General features: G+C 44.8%; 1 protein-coding gene across 7 annotated transcripts in view; it reads left to right on the top strand.

The window, feature by feature from the left end:
• Nucleotides 1–22,926, top strand: part of SH3PXD2A (SH3 and PX domains 2A) — a 243,305-nt gene that overhangs the window by 158,029 nt on the left and 62,350 nt on the right. For 4 of the 7 annotated variants that reach the window (XM_056494898.1, XM_056494900.1, XM_056494904.1 and 1 more), the window contains one exon: nt 18,292–18,423. In XM_056494898.1, the coding sequence (XP_056350873.1) occupies nt 18,292–18,423 (132 nt within the window). Of the gene's footprint in view, nt 1–9,453; nt 9,502–18,291; nt 18,424–22,926 lie in introns of all 7 variants that reach the window. The other 3 variants (XM_056494899.1, XM_056494897.1, XM_056494903.1) reach the window with 1 other exon arrangement.

Here is a 22,926-nt window from a genome sequence, read left to right as displayed (position 1 = left end):
TTGTGGGAAATGGCTGCAGTAGAGGGAGAAGGAAGGACTGCTCCAGGGACATATAGTGTTGCCTTTCCTTTGTCTTAAGGTTGCTGCAGTACTGGAGTGATGTGTGGTATTAAACTTTTAGTATTAGAACTGGGGGCACGCCTTAACTCATCCACCTGACTGTGAAATTTTACCTTCTCAGTCAGAAGAACTCTTAAGCCTTTTAACTGTGCTCTCAAAGAAGCCAAATCTAAGTGTGTTACTAAAGAGGCTGAAAAATTCAATTAACTCCCATGGTCATTCCCAGCATGAGGCAATGCATCTTCTCTCAGGGTGGCAACTGCAGCAGATGCTGGGGGCTACCTGCCCAAGCAGGGACTTGGTCATTGCTTAGTGAATCTGAGCCCAGGTGGTAGCAACAAGGCTAGAATGTGGTTTTTAACTGGAATGTTACTTTGAGTCATTCTGCTCTCATGGTGTTTGTCTCTGCAGTCTGTCTCCCTATAGTCCCTCTGAAAGCTTTAGCTTGGAAGGTTTTTGGGTTTTTTCAAGCTGGTGAATAGGGATGCAAGTCTGTCCAAGCCCATGGCAACGTCCCAGGAACATTTAAATCATTAACTTGGTGTCTTAATCCCTTTAAGAAATGTGTGGTAGGATGTGATCCCTGCAGACTGAGGCCTGTGCTCTTGTTTGTGTCCTGATGAATGGCACGTGTGCACTCTGCTCCTTGCATTGTTTCCTGCAATTAGGGCAGAAGCGCTGATGGTGGAGTGGCTCCTTGGTGCCATTTGGCCTGTTGATGAGGATGGCTGGCTGAGATAGTTTGCCAGTCACTGTTTTATAACTTCACAAGCATGTACTGACAAGATTGCCCTTAATCAGGAATTGTGATCTGTTCCCTCATCATATGATTCACCTTCTTGGCTGTATGTATTAATTACTGCATGGAATTTAAAAACAGCAGATTCTGGCAGAACATTTTGGTTCTCACATAGCTGCTGCCTTTTTTTTTTTTTTGTTTTTTTTTTGTTTTTTCTTTCTTTTCAGGAAGATAAAGGATTTAATAATAAGAAAAGGATAGAGTAGGCAAAAGCATAGCAATTAAGGACCAAAGAAACCTTTTCATTTAATTACTGGGGATATGCAGCTTGGGCCTGGTTCTGGAAGAACTTAGTGATCTCAATGTGCATCTTGAACTCAGTTATCAATGACAGAGCTTCCTCGTCTCATGACTGAGAATTATTTTTCCTCAGGTCGTGAGTTTGCTAAACTTCTAATCGTTTATTGCTTTTGTTTGATGCAGTTATTCCCCAAAGACCTAATTTTCTTCCCTGATTTTCTTTTAATGGGACTGGAAGTATTTTTTCATATGATTTTTCATATGATTTTTCATATGATTTTTCATATGATTTTTCATATGATTTTTCATATGATTAGGGGAACATCCATTCTGTGGGTTTGGGTTTTTTTTTCCAAAGGCAAGACTACTGCTCCTGTGCTTCATTGCACTAGCAGAGAGCAGGATTTGAGGGAGAGCTGCTGCTAAGTCAGACAGATTTCTTGTCCTTGCAGCATCTGTGTGTGTGTGACCCAATTCTGCATCTTCAGTCAAGATGTGAATCTGTCCACTCCAATCCCACGCTCCAAATCCAGGCTGTAGTATTCTGGCAGAAGGAAGCTGATCTCACACTTCTCCTTGTACACCATATTTTTAAAGTCACTGCTTGAACTGAAGTGCTTTGGACTTCTGCCTGAGGCTACTGAAGAGAAGAGCAGATAGGAGACTTTATCCTGCACTGCTTCAGTTTTCTGCTGACAGGACATGTGGCCCATTAGATGCATAGGATCACTGTCATCTTCTGGGTGGCCCATATGCTGGGGTGGGAGGAAGATGGGATAAGAGAGAAAGAGATGTTTGTACGTTGTGTGGGTTTTTTGTTTTGCTCCTTGGCTTTTAAACTGAAGTGTGGGGACAGGGTGCAGGATTAAGGAGAAGAATGTGTTTGTGTTCTTTGCCCTTCCCAGTTCAGCCTCTGTGCTGCAGAGAGCCCCGTGTCCAGGGGAGAGGGCAGGGAGGGCTGAAAAAATGAGGTGTGGCTTGAGCACAGCCATGGTAGAACAGCTTGAACCCTGCAAATGCCTCAGAGAGTCTTCAGCTGAGACAGAGAAAGCACTTGGTACCGTGGGGGATATAATGGCATTTCTCTTGGTTTTAAGAAATTCTCTATTCTCCATCTGCTCCTGTTCTGCCTCCCTCCTCTGTCTGTCGGTGGCAGATGGCGTTGACGCTGCCTGCGTGGGTTTCTCCCTCTTGCACAGAGAGTTCTGGTATTTTGATTTTGGCATGCTGGATAAGGCAGGTGAGAAGTGCATTTGGGAGCTGGAGCAGAGGGTGATGATCCTCAGCCACTGCAGGAATCTGTATGTGGCACAGATGGGCCTGGCTGGCTGAGAGGAGCAGATGAAATCTTCCCTGGGCATTTTGGGGAGCTTAGTCTCATGCTGGTGAGCACTTGAATCTCTGTCCTCAGATTCTGGAAACCTGGATGTAGGGTGTGTGTCCTTAGCCTGTTGAGAGCACTCACCCCTCAAATGCCACTCCCCAAGTGGGTCCAGCTGTGTGAGTGGTGTCACACCTATCCCATTCTAGCTGGCCTGTCTCCAGGCTGAGTGACAGCACAAATCCTCTCCACTGTGGATGGAGTGGCTCACCTAACCAGAGATGGCTGGAAGCATTACTTGCAGAGGTGTCCAGCAGGAGTTGCAATGTATGCACTGATTAAAGGTCATCTCTGCCTGGACATGCCAGTGCTGCTGAGTGTTCTGTGCTTGGCAGCATGGCTGCTTCACAGCTGGGACTTGACTCTTGCTCCATTTTTTGAGCCACACATGAATCCCAGCGTGACTACATACCTGTGAGTTTCCAAGTGCAACGTCTGGGGCTTTTCTGCCCTCCTCCTTGGCATTGCTGGAGCCTGGTTTTTTCCTCAGAGGGGTGATGCTCTCAGTTTGTACAGCTGTAGATGTGGATTAGCATTCAGATATTCTAGGCACTTCCCAGCAAAACTTGGAACTGGTACAAAACTGTATGTGCAGGGGCTGTACCACAGGGATCATGTGGGAAACAATCCCCAGTTGCCATGTGGAAAGAGTTAATGTGAGCTATGGCTGCCAGAACAAAAACTAAACAGTCCTGGATACTTCTGGGTCTGCGAATGGGATTAAAATGGGTTTTTACAGAAGTAAACAGAGTGGAAAATTGGGACTAAGTTTTCTTTGTGTTTGTACTTTTAGAAAGGATGAAGGACTGGATGAGGCTGTGAAAATGCAGCTGTGAGCGTGTCACTGTGCAGTTTGTCAAGCACACGATCCTCTGGCCCCACTCCTCCGTTCCAACTCAGGAAAGGGCTCCCTGGTTGTGGATTTCTGCCCTGCAGGAGTGAGTTATCCAGATGATGAATTTCTGAGGCATGCCTGAGTCACGTGAAAGCCAGATGTGAGCCTTTTCCAAGCAGTGTGTGTGGGTCTAGCATACGCCAGGCTACGTGGCAAGTGGACGTGGTCTGAGGTTGGTCTGCAGAGTGGTGGTGCTGGGAGGCAGGGAGCCCGACAGCTCCCAGTGGGATCACCTCTGCCAGGGAAACAGGAGGGTGCTGGCTGTGCTCCTGACTGCAGCCCAGCACCTCTGCCCCCACCCCCACACCAACAGGCCCTCCCCAGAATATTCGTGATGAAGCTGAACTTGGTGAATAAGACTAAAATTAAAGGCCTTATTTAATGCCTGCTGCCAATCCTCTTACTCAGACACTTTAGCTGGGTTTGCGTGTTTGATAATCTACTAGTCAAATATTTTTTCAAGATACAGCCCTCTTGAACAGATGGCATGGGAGTGGAGGTGATGTTCAGCCTCAAGTGTGTAGAAGAGGAGATATCTCTGCAGGGATGAGAGGTTTACTTTAAAATACAGTCTCCTATTGGGGAAAAATAATAAATGTATATTTCTTCAACCACTATCTTAACATACTCGTTTTAAACGTGATGCATCAGCATCCCACAGACAGAAGAGCAAGGAAAGCTTATTTAAGCTACCCTGGTGTGGGACAGCTGCTTGCCCAGCAATTACAAAAACAAATGAATCTGCCATTGTAATACCTAAGAAGTTTAATGTCTGACCAGGCTCACACTGAGCCAGGCACCAGGCACAAATGTTGGTTTTGTTTAGGTCTTTCTGGAGCCTGGGGCAACAATCATCAATGGCACAGTTCAACAGGGTGCCCTGAGTAGGACTGTGTGAGATAGAGAAATGGGAGGATGGCACAGAAGGGTTGCAAGTGTTTTGATCTATCTGTTGTTCTCTGCCTAATTGAATGAGTTAATTGTGTGAGCCAAGGAAGGATGGCAATGGTTCCAGGTTGGATGAAGGCTCCTCTGCATTTTTAGCTCTTTCCAGCCATGTTGTAAAACTGCACATAGACTCTGTATCAGAATACTTTTCTGGTAAAAGTACTTCTATTTCTGGGGAAGCTTAGCAACACCAAGAATTTCTGTCTTCCTCCCCTAGTCTGGTATTGTTGCATTTTACTGCCTCCCTTTTAACCAAAGTGTCCAGCTTCAGCTGAAGGGGAAGGGACTAGAGGAGAGAAACCAGGAGACAGGCTGACAAAGGATGGTCAGTGGGTCTGGGGGATGGAGATTTTGGAGAGGGTCACAAGGGTATGAGCATGGTGCACTGTCTGTAGATGGAAGCAGAAACAAGCCCCACAGTTCTGGGGTTCCTCACTGAGCTTTCTGCTCTTGATGGCCAGCCTCACCTTGTCAGGAGGAGGGGGAGGAGGTTGTTCCTTTGCTTGTCTGAAGAGTGCGGAAAGGAAGCAAGAAGGGGGAAGGTGGAAGCAAAATCCCAGCAAGAAGCCCTGGACTGAGTAGACTGAGCCTGGCTTTTGGGTTCTTTACCTGCTTGGGGCAGTAAGGTGTCCCACCTGAGCTCTCAGGGCCACAACAGAATGCTTGATTTGTACCAACTCCTTGGCAGACTTGTCTTCCAGGATGTAAACTGAAACACAGGCTCAACTTCTGTTTTCAGTTCTGCCATATGTGATGAACATAGCAGCCAGCAAGGCTCTAGGCCAGTTCTAAGAAGTGGACACGTCTAAGGAACAGTGTGGTCAGCTCAGTTCTTGCTGACTTGTCAGAAAATACTGTTGGCATGAGAACACGCCCATTCTTCAGAAGAAGCATTTATTTCCCCCAGTTAGTCTGAGGAATCATTGATTGCATTGCTTATTTTATAAGATAGGAAGGGTGTAAGTCTAGAAAACGAGTCTGCAAAATACTCAACTGCAGTCATGGAACAGATCATTGTTGGAAATGGACCAGATGTCAGTATCTCTTCAGTGTGGCCACTTGTTCTTGTAATATTTTTTTCAGTAATTTAAGTTGCACTGGAACAGCTGGGAGATTTTGGTATTCACAGTTGATATTAAAGGTAGGGCTTCAAGAGAACAAAATAGTTTTATTAGTTAAATGGCCCTGGGACTGCTATCTCCTATGGAAGGCAACTTCCAAAGAACAGGCCATACCTGTGTAATTAAACTCTTCACCCTCCAAAGCAAGGTAGCCACATCCAGATCACTTGTAGGGACCTGTCTTTGGCCCATGCTAATTTCCCAGCTATGCACAGAAATCATTTGGGGCAAGGGTTACATTGCCAGAACTACAGCCACACTGAGACTTGTGACCAGTATGATCCAATTCCCCACAATTACTGCTGGATTGTTCTTGGGAAATATGTAGCTTAATATGCTAGACAACTATACAGACCTTTGTTTTGAAAACAGTTTGTTATAAAGGTCCCTGATAGCCCCAGCAACATGAAACCTGTGATTCTGTAGGAGAGTGTCCCTCCTGGTGCTGATGCAGTGTTAAATCAAGGATGCTGGGCTCAACACTGAACTGAACATGTCAGTGTTACTGACAAAAGGAACCTGCAGCAGTAGCTGCTGCTAAAATGCCCATGGAGGAGGAGTTCCCCTGCACCTGCTGGGGCAGGGGCCCACCTGAGTGTGCTCTACTGATGTGTACCATGAATGTGGCATCTGGATTTTGGTAGCACTGAGCTCATACATTCGATTCTAGACTGACTCCACCTATTGTAGGTTTTTGTGGAAGCTTGCTCTGCTCTAACTACACAAGACAAATAGTCTGCTGCTGAAATGAGATGAGTGGAGCTGTATCACAAGCATAAAGCATTAGTCCCCAGCAGTCTGGCGCCTGCTCTCTTGCCAGTGGTGGGAGGAGCAGCAAACAAACCAGTCTCACTGGCAGCAGAAAAGCTTCTCAGAAATCTAGAATAATATGTTTCATATTCACCATAGCAACCAGCTTAATTTTGTCTTCAAAGCTTTTTGCCCCTTCAACTCCTTCCTTTTCTTTCTCACCTGAGGAACCTCCTTGACCTGCCTGAGGATTGCCCAACTCCATCGTGGCAGCTTTTTCAAGCCATGGAATGGGGTCCAGCAGCACTTCCAGTGACATGCCTGCTGTGCTGCTATTTCTGTGCAGTGTGGCTCTGAAGGAAAGCCTCCTCTGTGCTCTTCACAGCTGCCTCAGCCTCGTGACTTAGCTGTAATTTATGGATCCATGTTCTTTTTGAGCTTTTAAAAATAATTCCGGTAGGAGGAGTTTGTTCTGGCTCCAGCTGAAGTCGGCAGCAGGGGCTGTGGGGACTGGTGTTAAGAGCAGAACTGGGATGCCATTGCCCTAGGAGTGGCCTGCTTTGAGCAGGCAGCTTTAATTTTCCTTCCAAATACTGAGATTCCCTCCCCTGCACTTCCAAGTCCTCTGAGACCCAGCGTTCAGCCGTGTGGCAGCGAGCAGAGGAGTGGCAGGAAGCGAAGGTTTGTTCATTTACTGTTACCAATCCCATTGGAAACCAGCTCCAAGCCCCATGTAGAATTCCAGTAAAACCCTGTCCTAAAGGGGAAACCTGGGGCTGTTCAAAGCTCGTGTTTTGTTGGCTCAGGCACAGCATGTTTCTGAGGCCTCTGACCTCCTCCCCAAACGCTGGCTCCTGCCACGGCTCTTCGTTTGAGCTCTCTGTGAAGTGGAATCTATCACTAATGTCTGATATTTTTATTATTTGTAGGGGGGACTCTTAAAAGCTGGTAGCAATTAGAGCTTAAACATCTTGGAATTAAAAAAAAAAAAAATCCCCAAGAAGGAAGTTTAATGCTAAGCAGATGTGCAGGAGCAGCTGAAATATGCTGGCTGTCTTCTGCTTCAGAAGCAACCTCATCCACTTCTAGCTGCTGTCAGGCTGGGGCAGCTCAGAAGTGCTGCTGCTTTTATGCTGCTTCCTAGGCTGGGAAGCCCATACTGGTGACCTGTGGGATTGTTTGCCCGTTAATACTTGCATTGCCCTTCTCTTCTGGCTTAAGCCAATAGTTTTGACAAGGAGAAAAAAATAATTTCTTTAAAAAGAATTAAAAAAAAATTAATAATGACTAGCAGAATTGGTTTATTTATGGTGAGATCTCACATGGGTGTCTGTCAATATGGCTACTGTGGATCTGAGTTTAAACTCTCATCTTGGGTAGACAGATCCAGAGTAGCCCTAAACTTGTGTTAAGTGCAGCATATTTCCTCTAACACTGGGTGTTTCTGTCTCTTGCTGCAGCTTGGCTGGGGGCAGACTTTGAAATTTTCCCAGTTAGTCCTGCAATACATCATCTGCTTGATTTATCATTGTGGTATTCAGGTTCTTCTGTCTGGAAAAAGATCTGACAGCTGACTGAAGTTCATAACCGTGCTCTGAAGGCAGTGCAAGTCTATTCAAATGCTAATAGACAAGCTGCTGACAACAACTCCTTCACACCCTTCCCGTGCGTGCCCCAAGTCTGTAACAGAAACATGCTGTGTGCTCCCTCCATGAGCTGCAGCACAAGTTACTCTGCCAGATTATTTCCTGTTGCACTCCACCAATGCAAAGCCCTTTTCATTTTTTTTTTTAAGTGGCAGTCCAAAGTAAATTACTGTTATTTACTACAGTGTATTTGGTAGTGTATTGTGACAATGCAACACATGGAGTTGGGAGTCAGATGGTTGCAAGACTTCAGGATTTTCTCCAAGCTGCCACTATAGAGAGTTTACTGTAAAGTAGTCAAAATACTGAATCCATTTGAATGGCAGTGCAACTACATGATGGAAATTGTGTCCCTAATTTAAAGAAAGGATTTCAAAACCTCAGCATTCCCTTAGTGCTGATAAAACAGCAATGTGTTTCTTGGACCTCTGGTTTCCATTGGGGAAGTTTGAAAGCTGTTTCTTAACATTTGTATCATGCTAGCAATTCCTCAGTTACATATGTACTGTGAATCTGTTGCATTACTATCTATTAATCTATTTTTACTGTCTTGGAGATACTCTGCAATTCAAAAGACAGTGGCAGATAGACAAGGCCACCAGTATAGCCCCCTTTTCTCTCCAGGTGGTAGATGGGTGCATCTTCTGTGTTGTTAAACTGCTGGGTCCAGTATGGGGTTCCCCATTGCAAATAAGTTTTTCAAATTGCATTTTGGAGTTGTCAGAATTTAGGAAATTCTTAGACTGTCATATAAACATCTCTTTCTAGATGTCTCTTCTCCCAGGCAGGGAGAGAGTGACATCTACCCTTCTGTTCCTTCATCCCACAGAAGGGGAACGTTTGTTATTTAGAAATGGGGGAAAATCTGTTAACTTTCAAAATATACTTCCAGTGTATTTAAGAAAAAAAAAATCACTTAACATTTGAAGATTATTCCCAAATTACCAAGCTAATTTCCACCTCATTCATGGAGGGGAAGGGAAACATTTTGACCTTGTTGACAGCAACTCTTATCAGCTTTCTCCTTAGCCTGATCTCTGCCTCATTCATTGGTTAAAAAACGGAATTTGTAGTTGTATTCTGAATACCTTTATTGGAGCTTTGTACTCTTTTCCGTGGAGCATTATTTGTCTATTGTTATTTTCCTTAATGCAATTCCAGGGGAATAAGATGCTTGTAGAAACTCCTATGTGTTTGCTCAGTCTCTGCAGGCTGTCTATGTGTCTTTTGGGTATGATTAACAGCTGCAAAGATAAAGAGTTTTGCAGGTCTGAGGCTTAATAAGTCAGACTGTCCTTGGTATGTGTTTTCTAAGCTATTGGGAATAAGCTCAGGGCATATCTTACTCTTAGAGCTCAGAATTGGATCACCTACAGATCAGTTTCGTAAGTTCTGCAAATCGACTAAAACATAAAAATTAACTGTGTGGTTCTTATGACTTGACCTTCCTCTGAGTCTCCATCATGCCAACACTACTTTTAAGAAAAAATTAATGTCTTTTTTAAAGCTGTCTTTACTAACTCTCAGACTTTCTGATATGATTGATTTTGACTGTTTTCTTGTGTCTCTAATTACTTTCTTTTTTCATGGCTGCCCTATTATTGGATTTCAAGTTTGGATGTCCAGTTTGTCTGAGACTCCAAAAAAGAGTGTCACTCCAGGTAAATTCTTGTCTTGATGTTCTGCATGCTATTAAAACCAAAATTCTCAAGTTCAAGCTGTGTGTGGTTTTGAAGTTGTCTTGAATGTTAATCTCTGACAGTGGATACCCAGGATCTGTTGTCTGCTTGTGTATTGGTATTTCATGATGCATGATTTCTGGTAAGGAAGAGCTTTGCTTTTCTGATGACTGCCTCACCTTGATGCTGCTGCTAGCAGGGTTTAGCTGTTTGCAGGGTTTTATTTTCCTTGCCTGGCTCAAAGCCACAGTCCAAGGCAGCTTCCCCTCTTGTGGTGGTTGAGCCTGGCCACAGCTAAGTACCTGCACAGCTGTGCTCTCACTATTCTGTGTGGGAGAAGCTTCATGGGTCAGGCTAGAGAAACATGACTGTGTGCTCCCTATCCATCTGAAATGCTCTTTGCATTTCCTCAGTAAATAGAAGTGATTTCACATGAAAATGCTGAAACTCTGATAAAGATGCAAAGTTTTTAAGGGAGCATCAGCCACCTTGTTGCAATGAGTCAGGAGGGAGGAGGAAGCAGGGGAACAGCTTCTAGGTCAGGGGCCAGGGAGCAGGAGTCCCATACAAGGCAAAAAACTAAGCTTCATAGTATAAGGAATCAGGACTTCTACTGTGTAACCAGTGTATTTCCTCTGTATACATTTGTCACTTGACATGGAATATCACAGAAGAATTCTTTTCTCCTTCAAACTTAAAAGTAGAGATCACATGTGATAGATCCTGTGCCTGTACAGGATGCTGGGCTGGTCACTCAAGCAGTTTAAGCTACATATAGGTCTTGGGGCAAGGAGAGATGGAAACACTCCTGCTGATTTACATACCAGATTTGGTAAATATTCAAGTTCATGCCCTGTTGAAAGTATGTGAACAAAATCCCACCATCCTCTATGGATGAATGCTTGCTTGTCTGAAGTTTTTAGTGAGCAAGACTACTGTGATTCCAGAAATGCTATTCTTTACAGAAGTTGAATATATCCTTGGGGGTTCTGCCTCATCTTTGTAGAATAGGTCTAATTTGAGGCTGGTAACTGGATATAAAACTGCAGAAATATCTGAAGTATTCAGTCAGGAGCCTGCTGCTTCATAGGTCATGGAGGAGTTGAGACAGAAAAACAGAGTGAGACTGAACAGGAGAGAAACATGTTAAGGAGGAGACACAAGAGGTAGTGTCCCTCAGGAAAAATGACAAGAGCCCCTCAAGAGCTGGCTGGGGGGTGAGGTTGGGTTTCTTTAATTCAGTAGATCAGTTGGGACTGTTTCTTGTCGTTGTATGTATAATGACATACTGAATGCCAAGGTTTTTAGCCTTCTCAAAAGCAAAATTTTTAATAGATACAATTTTTTTCTCTTCTGCTTACTGCTTTTAGCTAAATGCATGTTGCTAGTTTGGCAAAAAAAAAAAATCTGTTCATGATGAGTATGCAAATATAAGTGATTAATTGCATTGCATGGTGCTCAAGAAGGTGAATGTTGATACAGAGTGCTGCTCAAAAGTCTTATGTTCATTTGGCAAGTTCTTAGCTCCCCATGCTGTTCTAGTTCATGTGGCCTTTCAGTTTCTCATCCAAATGAATCCTTTTTCCAAAATAGCTGTTCTTCAGTCCAGATCTGCCATAGGCTGTATCCTGATGTGTCAAGCTGGTAGATCAGACTTGAATTTATATGTGATCTTTACCCATGTAGTACATTTGTGTCCAGGCCAGGCTGTGGCTTGCAGATGAGAACAGAAGCCAATTCCATGCTGCCCAAGCTCTCGCTGAGGTTGTGAACCCACTCCATGAAGTGGGGAGACTGACCAAGACTTTGAAGTGGTTTCATTTTGTGCTTTGGAAAAGGATGGGTGCCACACAGCCACACCCTGGGAGGTGCTGTGGTGGGACTCTAGTTTGGTCACCCTGACTGCTGTTGGAATCCTTGGCTGGTCTGCTTTGTGCCATTTGGAGGGATGGGAATGTGTTGCAGGACTAGGGCAAATGCCAGAATATATTGGTGACTTCAGCCTGGTGGAAGACCCAATTGGCAGCTGTGTATGAAAATCTCTAAGCAGTTTAACAGATTTGTGTGCAAAATACTTAAATATTCTTAACTGTTGCTACCTGTAACCTAGTTGGTTGGAATCACTGTTCAGAGAGCCAACTTTCCAAGAAGGAGTGGAAAGAGGACTCAACTTTTTACTTTAACCCTCCTGCCTCTAATTTTTCTTGGCTCTGTTTTAAAGCCTAGCAGATCAAAAATAAAAAATAAAAATCCCGAGACCAATAGGCTTCACTTGGCAGAGGTCAGCACTGAATTTTTCTGTTGGTCAGGATTTCTTTGGAAATGCTGCTGAGGGCTGTAAAGAGGGAAGAACTGAACTGGAGCAGCTGCTGCCATTTACCATGGGCCAGGCTCATTCCTGAGGCACTCCCCGTGGGGGCTGTGCTTTGCTGCTGGTTTTAGCTGTGTGTCACAGTCACTCCAGGGCTGGAAGTCACAGTCTACCTTAAAGCTGCCACTTGTCCCAGACTCTTGAAGGCTTGCCCAGATCTTGGTTCTTGGAAGTGACAGCAAGTACTACGTGTGTGTTATGGTGGGGAAAGGAATCCAGGCATCCAGTTAATTTTTGGCTGCTGTGATTGCTGACCATAGTCTCTTCTTGGTGGCAATGTGTGCTGTTGGTGTGGGTCCCTGTTTGTAGCAGCAGCCCAGGAGGTTAGGAGAGACTTAGTGCAGCTCATGGAGTTACCATCTAGACCAGATCTTGGCATGTTTAACCAAAAAGATGGCAAGAAGGGCTGGAGCTTTGGCTACTATTGTCCCATATCCTGAAAGGCTTGCAGAGCACATGAGCAAGGAAGGTGGATGGTTGGATGGGTGCTCACTTAGAAGGAAACTTCTCATACATCAATCACAACTGCTAGCCTGGGGTGAGAGGGTTTACATGCTGACCTGGCCATTGCTGGGTGCATGATGATCAATTCTCAGGCATTCTTTGGGATTTGGACAAGGTTTTAGGCCAAACTTCTCTGGCTTTGGGTCTTCTGCATTACCTAGGTGGTCAGATCTAAACCATCCCCTTTCTGTTTTCTGACCATCTCTAGCAGCAGGGTGTCACCTGCTTCTGAAATTCTCTTCTGAAAATGCAATAGTGTGTCTTTGTGCTTTGTCAAAGAGATTCCTGGTCAAGCTCAGGGAAGAACTACAGAAATCATAGTGTATTAATAATTATTAAGCCTAATTTGATAGACTTGCCCCAATGTTTCTTTTCTTCTATGCTGGCAATAATCCAGACCTTGAAACTGGATTTGTACTGAATTTCTGAAGTGACTGTGGGAGGTGATGAACTTTTGTCTCTGTCCCAAAAATCTTTGTGGCTCAGGGCTGCAACACCAAGAGCCTCTGAGCTCTGAAGTTAAACACTCTTAGGATTGGGGGTATTGATATCTGGTGGGAGGGATGAAGATTAATCCCCTTCACTCACAGCTTGTGGCAGTAGTAGTCTTACCTCCAGGAATAACTGATTGTATAAATACAGTCTGAATTTTGGTAAGTGGCAATGGGGCTGAAGTGTGACAAGCTGGAGTGCAGGAGTATCTAGGAGATGGGTCAAAGCCCCAGTTTTTTAGGGCACACAAAGGATAAAAAAACAGACAAAAATCCAAAACACCAAGACAAAACAAAAACCCTCTCACTGAATATAAGAAAGATCCTAGACTGGGAAACACAGTTTTGATCTGAATCCATGTTGTCCCCATAGATATTTGTAGCAGGCTTTATTACTCTCATCTCACTGCTTACTCTAGGAACTGGTTATTTTAAGAACTGCTTTTCCAACACTGCTGCGATATGATGAACTCTTGTGTACTTTCACATGCATTACATGGCAAAGTCTGTTTTATCTTGTTTGCATTATACCCTTAACCCAATTTTTAGGCAGACCTAAGCTCTCCATCTTAACACAGTTCAGGATAAATAATGGGTGGAAGGCTTAAAGAAAACATGCACTTTTAATGTTTATTTATTGTAGTCATGTGGTCCTTCTGATAAGAAAGAAAAGAGGTGAAGTTTTTAGGGGAAGGAATTTCATGTGTTTAGAGCTGGGTGTATGATTGCTGTAAGGGGTTAGACTGATCTGAGGATTTTAAGCAGGCTTGCTGCTATTCTGGGTTTTTTTTTTTTTTTTTCCTTTTGTCTTTCCCCAAAAGGAGTTTTCCAGAGATACATAAAAGTTTACCCTTCAACAACTGGCTTTAACAAGAAACCGCAGCACTAGATCCAAGCTACCACAGTTACTCCTCCCTGTGTGTGGAAAAGTGCAGAGCTCTGCCATTATCTCATGGAATGCCAGGACACTGGGGCCGTGTCTGGCACACACCCCAGTGTGCAGACCCTGCTCGTGTCCCCAGCAGCTGTGCCCGTGCCCAAGGGCCGGACTACCTGCCAGTCACTCCTTCAGCTGTGACTCACCCTTATGGCCTTCACCGGCCGTTTCTGTGGTTTTGGCTGCTTCTGCAGGACTTCCACTGACCAGCCCAGTGCTAATTCATTTAGTCTCAATCTGTAAACACTTGATTGATAATCATGAAAGAGCAATATAAAAGCCTGTGCACTGTATGGATTAAAAGAGCAGACATGTTTATAGCCTGATAACAACACAGTAATCTGGCAAAGATCAGGAGTCTCGCATTCCCATATCCAGCTGATTTTATTTTTGGAGTCCAGTTGGTGGTTTTCATTTTTGGCTATTGCAAAACCATCGTAGGTCTTAGCTGTTGCAACACAGGAGGAGGAGGAGGATGTTGGAGCGGACGTTCTGCGCTCTTATTTAGGAGGCTTTCACAGTAGCTGCCGGTCTCCGAGTCCGGCAGGAGGAATGATGCTCCCTCCTCGCCGCCTGGTGAGGGGGACAGGGTGCAACTGTGTCACTTAATAGTGCCAGCTGTGAGGGCATGGACACGCTCCAATGACATTTCTGCTCCGCCCCAGGAAGAGAAGCGCTGAGGTGAGGAGCGGGAGGATTGTAAAGTGGAGCCCTATGGAGAGGAGGAGGGGTATCCTCAAGACTTTAACCAGGAAACGGACCCGAGGCAAAAAGAAATGGAGAGGCAAGCAAACTCTTATTTCAGCCAGCAATCTGTGCTCTGCTCTGGGGAGGGCTTTGCAAGTTGGAGCTTAACCAAAACACTAATTCTGCTGTTTTTTTGGAGGGAGAGGAGGGGGACTTTACCTGGAACATCAATGTTATCCTGTCCTCTGCTCTCCATTTCTGCTGCCTGGGCTGAAGACGCTTTTTAAAAAGCAGATCTGTTGTGTCAGGGTGGCATTGCAGCTGCATGTGAGCTTGCTGGGGACCTCGTGCCACGCTGCATCCCCCTCCTCTGGTGTGCTCACACCGAGCAGGCTGTCACTCCTCAGTGCATGCTGTGTCCTGTGTTACCAATCGGACCTGAACTAATTGGCAGGGATGTGGAAGCGCCCACGGCAGCGGGTGGAATTGGTGCTGTGCTCAGCGGGTGTAACAGGGTGTAATCCCTGTGGGGCTGCCTGTCTTGTTCCTTTGAATCGCCTTTGGAGAGTCTGATATAGTGTAGCAGCAATGCTGTGCACATCCTGAGTGTCACTGAGGAGTAATTCATCTCAAGAAGCTTGTGGGGAACAGAAGGCTGAGGAGGACTGAAATCCCTTACTCCACTGACTGTGCCAGGAGGGAATGTAGTAACAACCCAAGCCAGGCTACTAGAAAATGGTAAACACTTTTGGTTACTGGAAGGAGCTGTTTCTCTTCTTTTCCTCCTCCTCTTCCTCCTTTCTTTGCTCCTACTGAAATCTTCCTGGCTGTGCAGTACCTAATCCTGAGTGACCATCACTCCAGGAGCCACAGGGACCCCACGCCTCAAAAGGGGGATATCTTCTAAGGCACAGTCTGCTGCAGCTGTAAATGAACAAGCTTGTTTGACCTTGGTTACTTCCTAGACCAAGGAATTTATCACCCTATTTTTTTTCTGTCTTAATAGGAGCCCTGTAGCACTTATACAAGCATCTGTTAAAACAATCTCTTAATTGTACGTTTTCCTCCAGTCACTGTAGTGACAAAGAAGTTCTCCTGCAGTGACTACCTTATCCAGGGCAGGACAGAGTAACCCAGAGAAGTCCTGCTGGGTTTCAGATATGAGAATGCAGATACAGCCTATCTTGCCAAACTATTTTAAGTCTTTTTTTTTTTTTAAGTGGAGTTGTGGAGGTGGATTTGAAGTGCTGATTCTCTGTGTTTCCTGGCAAGGGCATTCCCCTGGCACACAGTCCCTGGCTTGGCCTCTGTGGCTGCCAGTGTGGGGTGTTTGCCAGCCTGTGCTCCAGCCTGGTCCTCTCCTTGTTCCCAGCAGGGACACGTGCATCACATGAACCCTGCTCCTGCCACCAGGCCAATGCAGTCTTTTGGATTTTTTTTTCCTTACTCCAGTCCCATGAAAACTACCTAGTAGGCTGGAGGAAAGAAGGCATTGGAGTTGTTGGTTTAGCAATTAGCTTCCTGCATGTCCCTTGCCAATGTTTGGTCCCTCTTGCCTCTCTACACACTGAATTCTCTGCTGGTGCACGTGCATCGACATAGGTCCATAGCTTTTGTTTCTGGTTTAAAAAACTTACATTTATCTCAAGACTAAAACAAAGTAGGGGTTGTAGGTACTACTTGCCTAAGCAGGTGGAATGAAGATTATAACGGTGCTGGATTCTGGACTGGAGAAAAGACTGTGTGTGAAACAGGGGAAAACATCTCATCATACTCTAGGCAGCCCAACTAGCACTAGTTTAAACCAGAGTGCACGAGTCAGGTTGATTGATCATGAAGAGAAACATGATGCTTATTTAGAATGGACAGCTAGGGTGAAAATTTGTGTTATAAATTTCCATGTTGTCAGTTCATGGTCGTCTCCTCCTATTCCTGCTACTGGCTGTGGTTCAACTATCTATAGAAAAGCTAAATCTCTTTAACACAAGCTTCTAGAGGAGATGACTCCTCTTTAAAGAAAATTAACTTATGTAATTTGAGGAGAGGCTGAGGCATACTTAGGGAGCAAGGAAGTCTTCTGATTTTCTGAGTTTCTTAAACCTAGTCCAAGGGGAGGCATTGTGATAGTGTTTCCTTTCAGGAAACAGTTGAATTAATTGCTTTTTTTCCCTAGGATTTTCATTTCACAGGATGCTGTTTTAATGGCTGATGCATTCTTTACCTTTCTTGGCAGGGATGCTAATTACTTGTCTGTAGAATCACTTTGCATCTCCAGTCCAAACACATATGAACATGCTGAGTTTGGAAATACAGCACCCAGCATCCTGTGCTTGGCTGTCAGTTCCCTGACTTTTCTGGTGGACCATGCTGCTTCCTTCCCGTCTCCTGTAGCCAATTTGTCATCAGAAATTCAGGAAAACCCAGAGTCTGCTCTTGGCTCTGTTGTGTAAAATGGGACATTTAATAAGTTGTGTATCTGCTTCTGTCCTCCCTTGGAATCAGCATCTTAATTCAGAGCGACAGGAACTGCCTCTTAATATGTAAAATGTATGATAATGCTGGTGTCCCAAACCGCTGTCATTGAGAAAACCCGTAAAATAATTTTGCAGTAAGGCAGGTAGGCTCTTACAAAGTGAAGAACCTAAATTGAGGGTTTTTCACGGCTTTTGGGGGTGTTTCTGGGCCAAGCAGAGGGGTCTGCGCCGGGTCTGTGCTGTTGGTGTCGCGCTGCACAGCCCAGATGTGGCAGCCCAGGGGCTCCCTCCACATCTGGCCCTGTGCTGTGCCTGCCCCGTGGCTCCACCTCCAAGTGCATGGCTACAGCTTGGCAGTGAAAAAGTCAGAAATAATCATGATTTTTTAAAAAAAAAAAAGACCAGTGGTGTGGGGGAAGGGAGGAGAGCGTTACTTTGCACCTCCCGTGGCCCCTGCTGGCGTGAGCGCCTGCTCCCATTCATAAATGGCTCTGACAGCCCAGAGCCCTTGTCCGAGGAGAAATCGAGGGGCTGGGGTGGCTCCGAGGGCTGCAGAAGGGGATGGAGAGGGGGAGCCGAGCCCGTCCCGCCGGGGAATGCGGAACCGGGCTGGGGGCAGGCGGGGGTGGCCGTGTTTGAGCGGCGATCTATAACTTTTTATAGCGGCGCTATAACTTTTTTTTTTCTTCTTCTTCTGTTTCAAGTAAACACTCTTCCCCGCCCTCCCCTCCCTCCCTCCACCCCACCTCCTGCTTTCAGTCCCGCTCATGTGTTTCTATTTAAGGGCTGCAGTGCAGACGAATATGATTGGCATCTACAGCCCCCTCTTGACTTTCAGCTCAAGCCTTTAGAGTGGAGAAGGAGCTGAGCCGCCAAGGGGAGAGCTGTTTCTTCTTTGGGTTTACTGGGGGGATGGCTCAGCTGTGGATTTACACTGCTTCTGCCCAGGATTTTTCTCTCTGAATGGGAGCAAGGATTGTGGAAACCATGTTGGGAAGAGGTTTATTTTCAGAATCCATCATGAAACTGTGCAACTAATTCACTTTTTTGGCTCCTTTTTACATTTTTTTTTTCCTCCCCTTTTTTCTTCTTCTTCTCTCCAATGTCCCTCTGTGCTGCTGGGTTGTGGGCCAGAGGAGGCTGTTTCTATATGGCCAGCCATTTGGGGATATGCTGCGAGCCAAGGTTGTTTGCTGATTCGCTTGGCTCTGGTGACAAGTTGGCCTGTTGTGGATCGGATGGACGGAGGTCGCTCTCAAGGAGCCATGGCTGGAAGCTGGCTTACGGCTTGCTTTTTCCCTTCCCCAGGTGCTGATGCTAGCTCTGAACCCATGATCCTGGAGCAATATGTGGTGGTGTCCAACTATGAGAAGCAGGAGAACTCTGAGATCAGCCTCCAGGCTGGAGAGGTTGTGGATGTCATAGAGAAAAATGAAAGTGGTAAGTTATATTTGCTGCTTTTCCCTCTTCCAGTGGTCTGATTTCTTGCATTTGTTCCTCTGCTTTCAGTTTCCTCATCACTACTTGTTAGCTGTGCGTTTGCTCCATCTGGTACAGTTACTATGTCTGGCAGAGGATGTTGAAGTTTCTCCATGTTGATTTGGGCTGGGGGCCAAATGTTGCCTTCTACTGTAAGAATGTTTCATAGGTTTTGTGTGTTAATTAGCCAAGGTATGCTAATGGAAACTGAAGGTGACGGAGAGAAGGATCTGCAGCTAATGAAGCTGATGTATAGTAGGCTGCTATAGTTGCCCTGCTGTCTCTTCAAGTTTCTGTCAGTATTTCCATTACTAACTCCCTTTGCAGAGGATTTATAGAATGAGTGTTTAAAAATTGCTTGGGATGAAACTTGGCTTGACAGCTTAGCCCATGGCCCAGAACTCAGTAGGAGGGGAGAGAATGTGCGTAGATAAATACGTGGCCATGCACATTTCAAAACTTCTTGCAGAAGTGTTAATTGGGGAATTTTGAGGCAAAGAGGCAGAGGCTGTCCTGTAAAAGCAAGATGAAATCCCCTTCTGCCATGCATGGAATAACCAGCTTGCACTTGGAAAATGAGATTTTTGGCGAGTGCTTGTATAGATTTCTTTTGTGTACTTTAACTTTTGGATGCCTGGTAGCTTTGAGTTGGGCAGAACACATGCAGGAGACTGTGTACGTGTGAGTGCTTGGAGTGGCTTAGCAGCTGGTTTGAATAACTGCCTGTCTTCAGCAGCTCCCCTCCTCCCCTCCAGCACTCCGTGTGTATTAATCCAGAGCTGTTGTCCAGGACTGGTTTCCAGCCCACTCGTGACTTGTGTGTCCTCATCCAGAGGAGCTGCTGACACTTGGATCTGTTCAAGCCAAGGCTCACATTGTACCTCCACATTCAGGGCTCATTCACTGGCAGGCTCTGGAGTGTGCTGGGCACAGCAGAGCCTGGGGACACCAGGGCACCCTGACCCAAGGTTCAAATGCAGCTTCCAGAGCTTTGAGCCACAAAGGTGACCATGCATTGTATTTTTTTCCCTTCTTTTAATGGAGTGGTAATTTATCTGTTGTATGACAGCCTCATGCTTGTTTGGCTCAAAGTGATGCAGTCATTTGCTGGCTGGTGATTTAGTGGGGAGTCCAAAAGGATTGTGCATGGAAAGACATTGGCTAGTGTGAACAAAAATACCCATCTCCTGAGTCCTGACTGCATCACTTGCAAAACTAATAGAAACCAAACTGCTTATCTACCCCGCTTTAAAGCAATAGTTATGATTGAAGAGGGAAAAATGTCTTCACTTCTTGAGCTGTATCTGGCCCAGTGGACAAGCATCCTCCCTTCCAAGCCTGCAGCTTCTCATTGTCAATAGAACCATCAGAGCAAGCCTGGTTATATTGTGGCAACTTATGTTTGTATTCATGATGTCCTTGTCTTGGATAATGGCTTATGGAGCCAAGGGAATTAATTGGGCTGTTAAATAATACAAGGAGTGTCTGAATTCCAGTTACAGTTCCTTTGTGATTTCATTAGTGTGGCCTCTCTGCCTTTCACAGCTCAGACCACATTGTATTGAACCACATGGTATAGGGAGATAGAAATGGAGAATGTCAGGGTTTGAATTAGTTAGTGGGTCCAGGAATGTGACTCTTCTCAGGGAACATTCTTGAATTTGGATTATACTTCTTAAAACCATATTCTGATGCTTGGCAGTCAGATTAATGTCCATGTAAAAAAGAAGGAAATCTGAAGTCTTGAATTCCATGCTGTGATTTTGCTCTTTTTTTTTATGGATGTACAAAGTAAAGATATCTATATTCTCTTAAAAAAAAAAAAAAAAGCCAACAGATAAGCTTATAAGTCACAGATTGGTGATGGAGAGAGCATCATTTGCTTGGATGCCTGTTTTAACTGTTCTGTAGGGAACTCATGGTTTAGTTATTCCAGTAACAGGACTCTCCTTAATTCTTAATTCTCTTAATTCTCCCCTAGGCTAGGGATACCACAGGAACAACTTCAATACTATGTCTTCTTGTTTCTTCAGCTACAGCTGAACCTTTGAATGTAATGTAATGAAGCAAAAATGTGGCAAAAGTTTCTCAAGAGTCAACTTTCAAAATCTATGGATTATGGCCTGAGTTTGAGTATCTGCTTAGTATAAGCAAGCAAGCCTAGGAGATGTGATTATGACCTCTAAGATCATGGGGATACAATTTTCAAGAAAATAAGATTATTAGGCTATGCACATGTTTAATACTTCATTTGACTGTATGGTTATGTGGGCCTTGCAAGTGTTGTGAAACTCTAACTGTGATATATAAATTAGTCTTGTTCTTCTAATCCATACAAAGGAGATGCAAGGTGTTTTGGATGTCGCCTGCAGCAGGAACAATGTCTTCAATGAAAGGAAGGAAGAGTGGCTGCACAGCTGCACAGCTCACAGCTGTCAGATTGGACAGTGTGTGTTGGATGTGCTGTTGGGCCAGTATTTTGAACTTCCTTTTACATATATAGATGTATACTTGTATATAGCTATTTTGTCTTTTTTGGGTGTTTTAACTGTACTGTGGGGAGGTTAGATGTGTAAAGATGATTATTTAATTCTAAAACCTTGCCTGAATAGGGCTGCCTGCTGATGCCAAGGACACTTAAATGGTTCTTTTGTTTTCTGGAGCAGAAAAAACTCTAACTTGGCTTTGTTGCATGGCTTTCATAGGAATGAAACACCTTCTGTTTTCTGGTCAAATGTCCCTATGTATTTTACACAAGGAACCTCACAATCAGTTTCCAAATGATGGAGCACGTTTCACATCCTGCTGGATGTTTTCTTCTGCACACATCTAGGGCCTGAGCTAGAGTTACCATCTTTTCTGATGTTTGCTTCCAAATTGTGCTCTCCTGAAAGGACATAAACTGTGCTTGTTCAAAGCCCACTGTGTAGAGCAGAGGTAGAAGGGGGAGAGGGGAAATATCTGGTATTTGATTTATTGAAGCTTTATCTGGTTTTCATCAAGCTTCTTTAGCTTCATCTTAAGTGTGTCACCCTTACTGTATCATATTACTCAGCGTTACTTTTCTCTTACAAGAGATGGTATTTAAAGTGTCTCACAGGTAGATATGTACCAGCCCATTTGGGAGGGCCTTGTCTCATTTGGTTTTCTCTTTCATTGAAAGAGTTGGATAAGTTGTCTTCATTATTGTGCTAGTGAAAATTATTACTTGAACATTATTTGAAGTTGAAACGTCTGTCCAGTATTACGACTTAAGAGCAGGGTCAGTGTAGCATATGTGGTAAATAATTTCCAAAACCCTTAATCTGAGTTGTGAAGCCTTTGGGTCGCTATAACCTGGTTGTTGCTGGGATTACTGTGGAAGCAAACCTTGCTAGACTTAAATAAAGCTGTTGTACTTCAGAACGAGTTATTTAGTAGTGTACCAGCTCTCAGGCCCCAACACTTGGTTTTTGCAGCAAACACCTATCTTGGCTCAACAAAAGTTGTCCTTTAGACCTTAATTCTGTTTATAAGAGCAAAATACCCAGTGTGCCTGTTGTACCTGATGAATATTTATCTCTTTTCTTAGCTGAGAGGAAAATATGCATGTAGCAATGGTCACAAATGCATCAGGAGAAAAAAAGGAGGTTAACAGTCTCTGCAGATGTTGTCTGGGAATGGGCTGTAGTTACAGGGCTTGTGTTTCTTGTTAGAAGTGACTGTGATTTGTTTAAAGGCATGGTGTAACCAACCTGCTCTGTCCAACGCTATCTAAACATTTCTGACTTGTTTCAGAAAAACTATGTGAAGAGTTGACGTAAGCCCTGTCTGTCGACTACATAAGCTTCTTTTAAACCTTAACCAAAAAAAGCCTCATGGAATGACTTAAACATGTATTTCTGTTACAGAAAAGAAATGTTGTGACTTTAAAGCAGGAATCTGACAGATTTCTTTAAGGTGGAAGAGGGAGGGCCGGAGCAGCTCGCTCTCTGCCAAGTTTTGCGTGGATGTGGCTTGAAATGGTCAAGCTATAAACTGTGCCGGCAGTGTTTGCAATGGAAAACCTGACAGTGAAGTATGAGCACAGTCCCGAGCCCCTCTGCCTCTGCTGCTGCTGCTCTGCCTGCAGGCAGGATGGGAGCTCGTTCCTGCAGCCCTGGGAGCCGTGCCTGCGGTGGGACGGCGTTTGCAGCTGGGCTGAGCAGGGCTGTAGCCATTTCCTCTGCAATTACATAACTGCAGACCAGTGTTCAGTGTCTCAGTACGTGTAATACGTAAAACAAGGCTATTATGGTTAGTGTAACTCAGGACCCAAAGGAGTCTCTGGGAAGGGAGGCTGCTCTTCCCTTTTTATCTGGGATGTGGGACTTGGCACTGAAGTATCCATGAGGAAGATCTTTGCTCATCTGGGAGTCCTGGATTAGAGGTCCTGGGACTTGCTGGTTGTCCACAGAGTGTCAGGAGATGAGTGTGTGCCTGGCA

Source organism: Oenanthe melanoleuca, chromosome 6, assembly GCF_029582105.1.
Source record: "Oenanthe melanoleuca isolate GR-GAL-2019-014 chromosome 6, OMel1.0, whole genome shotgun sequence".
Classification (NCBI taxonomy): Eukaryota; Metazoa; Chordata; class Aves; order Passeriformes; family Muscicapidae; genus Oenanthe; species Oenanthe melanoleuca.
This window is presented reverse-complemented; position numbering and strand designations above follow the sequence as displayed.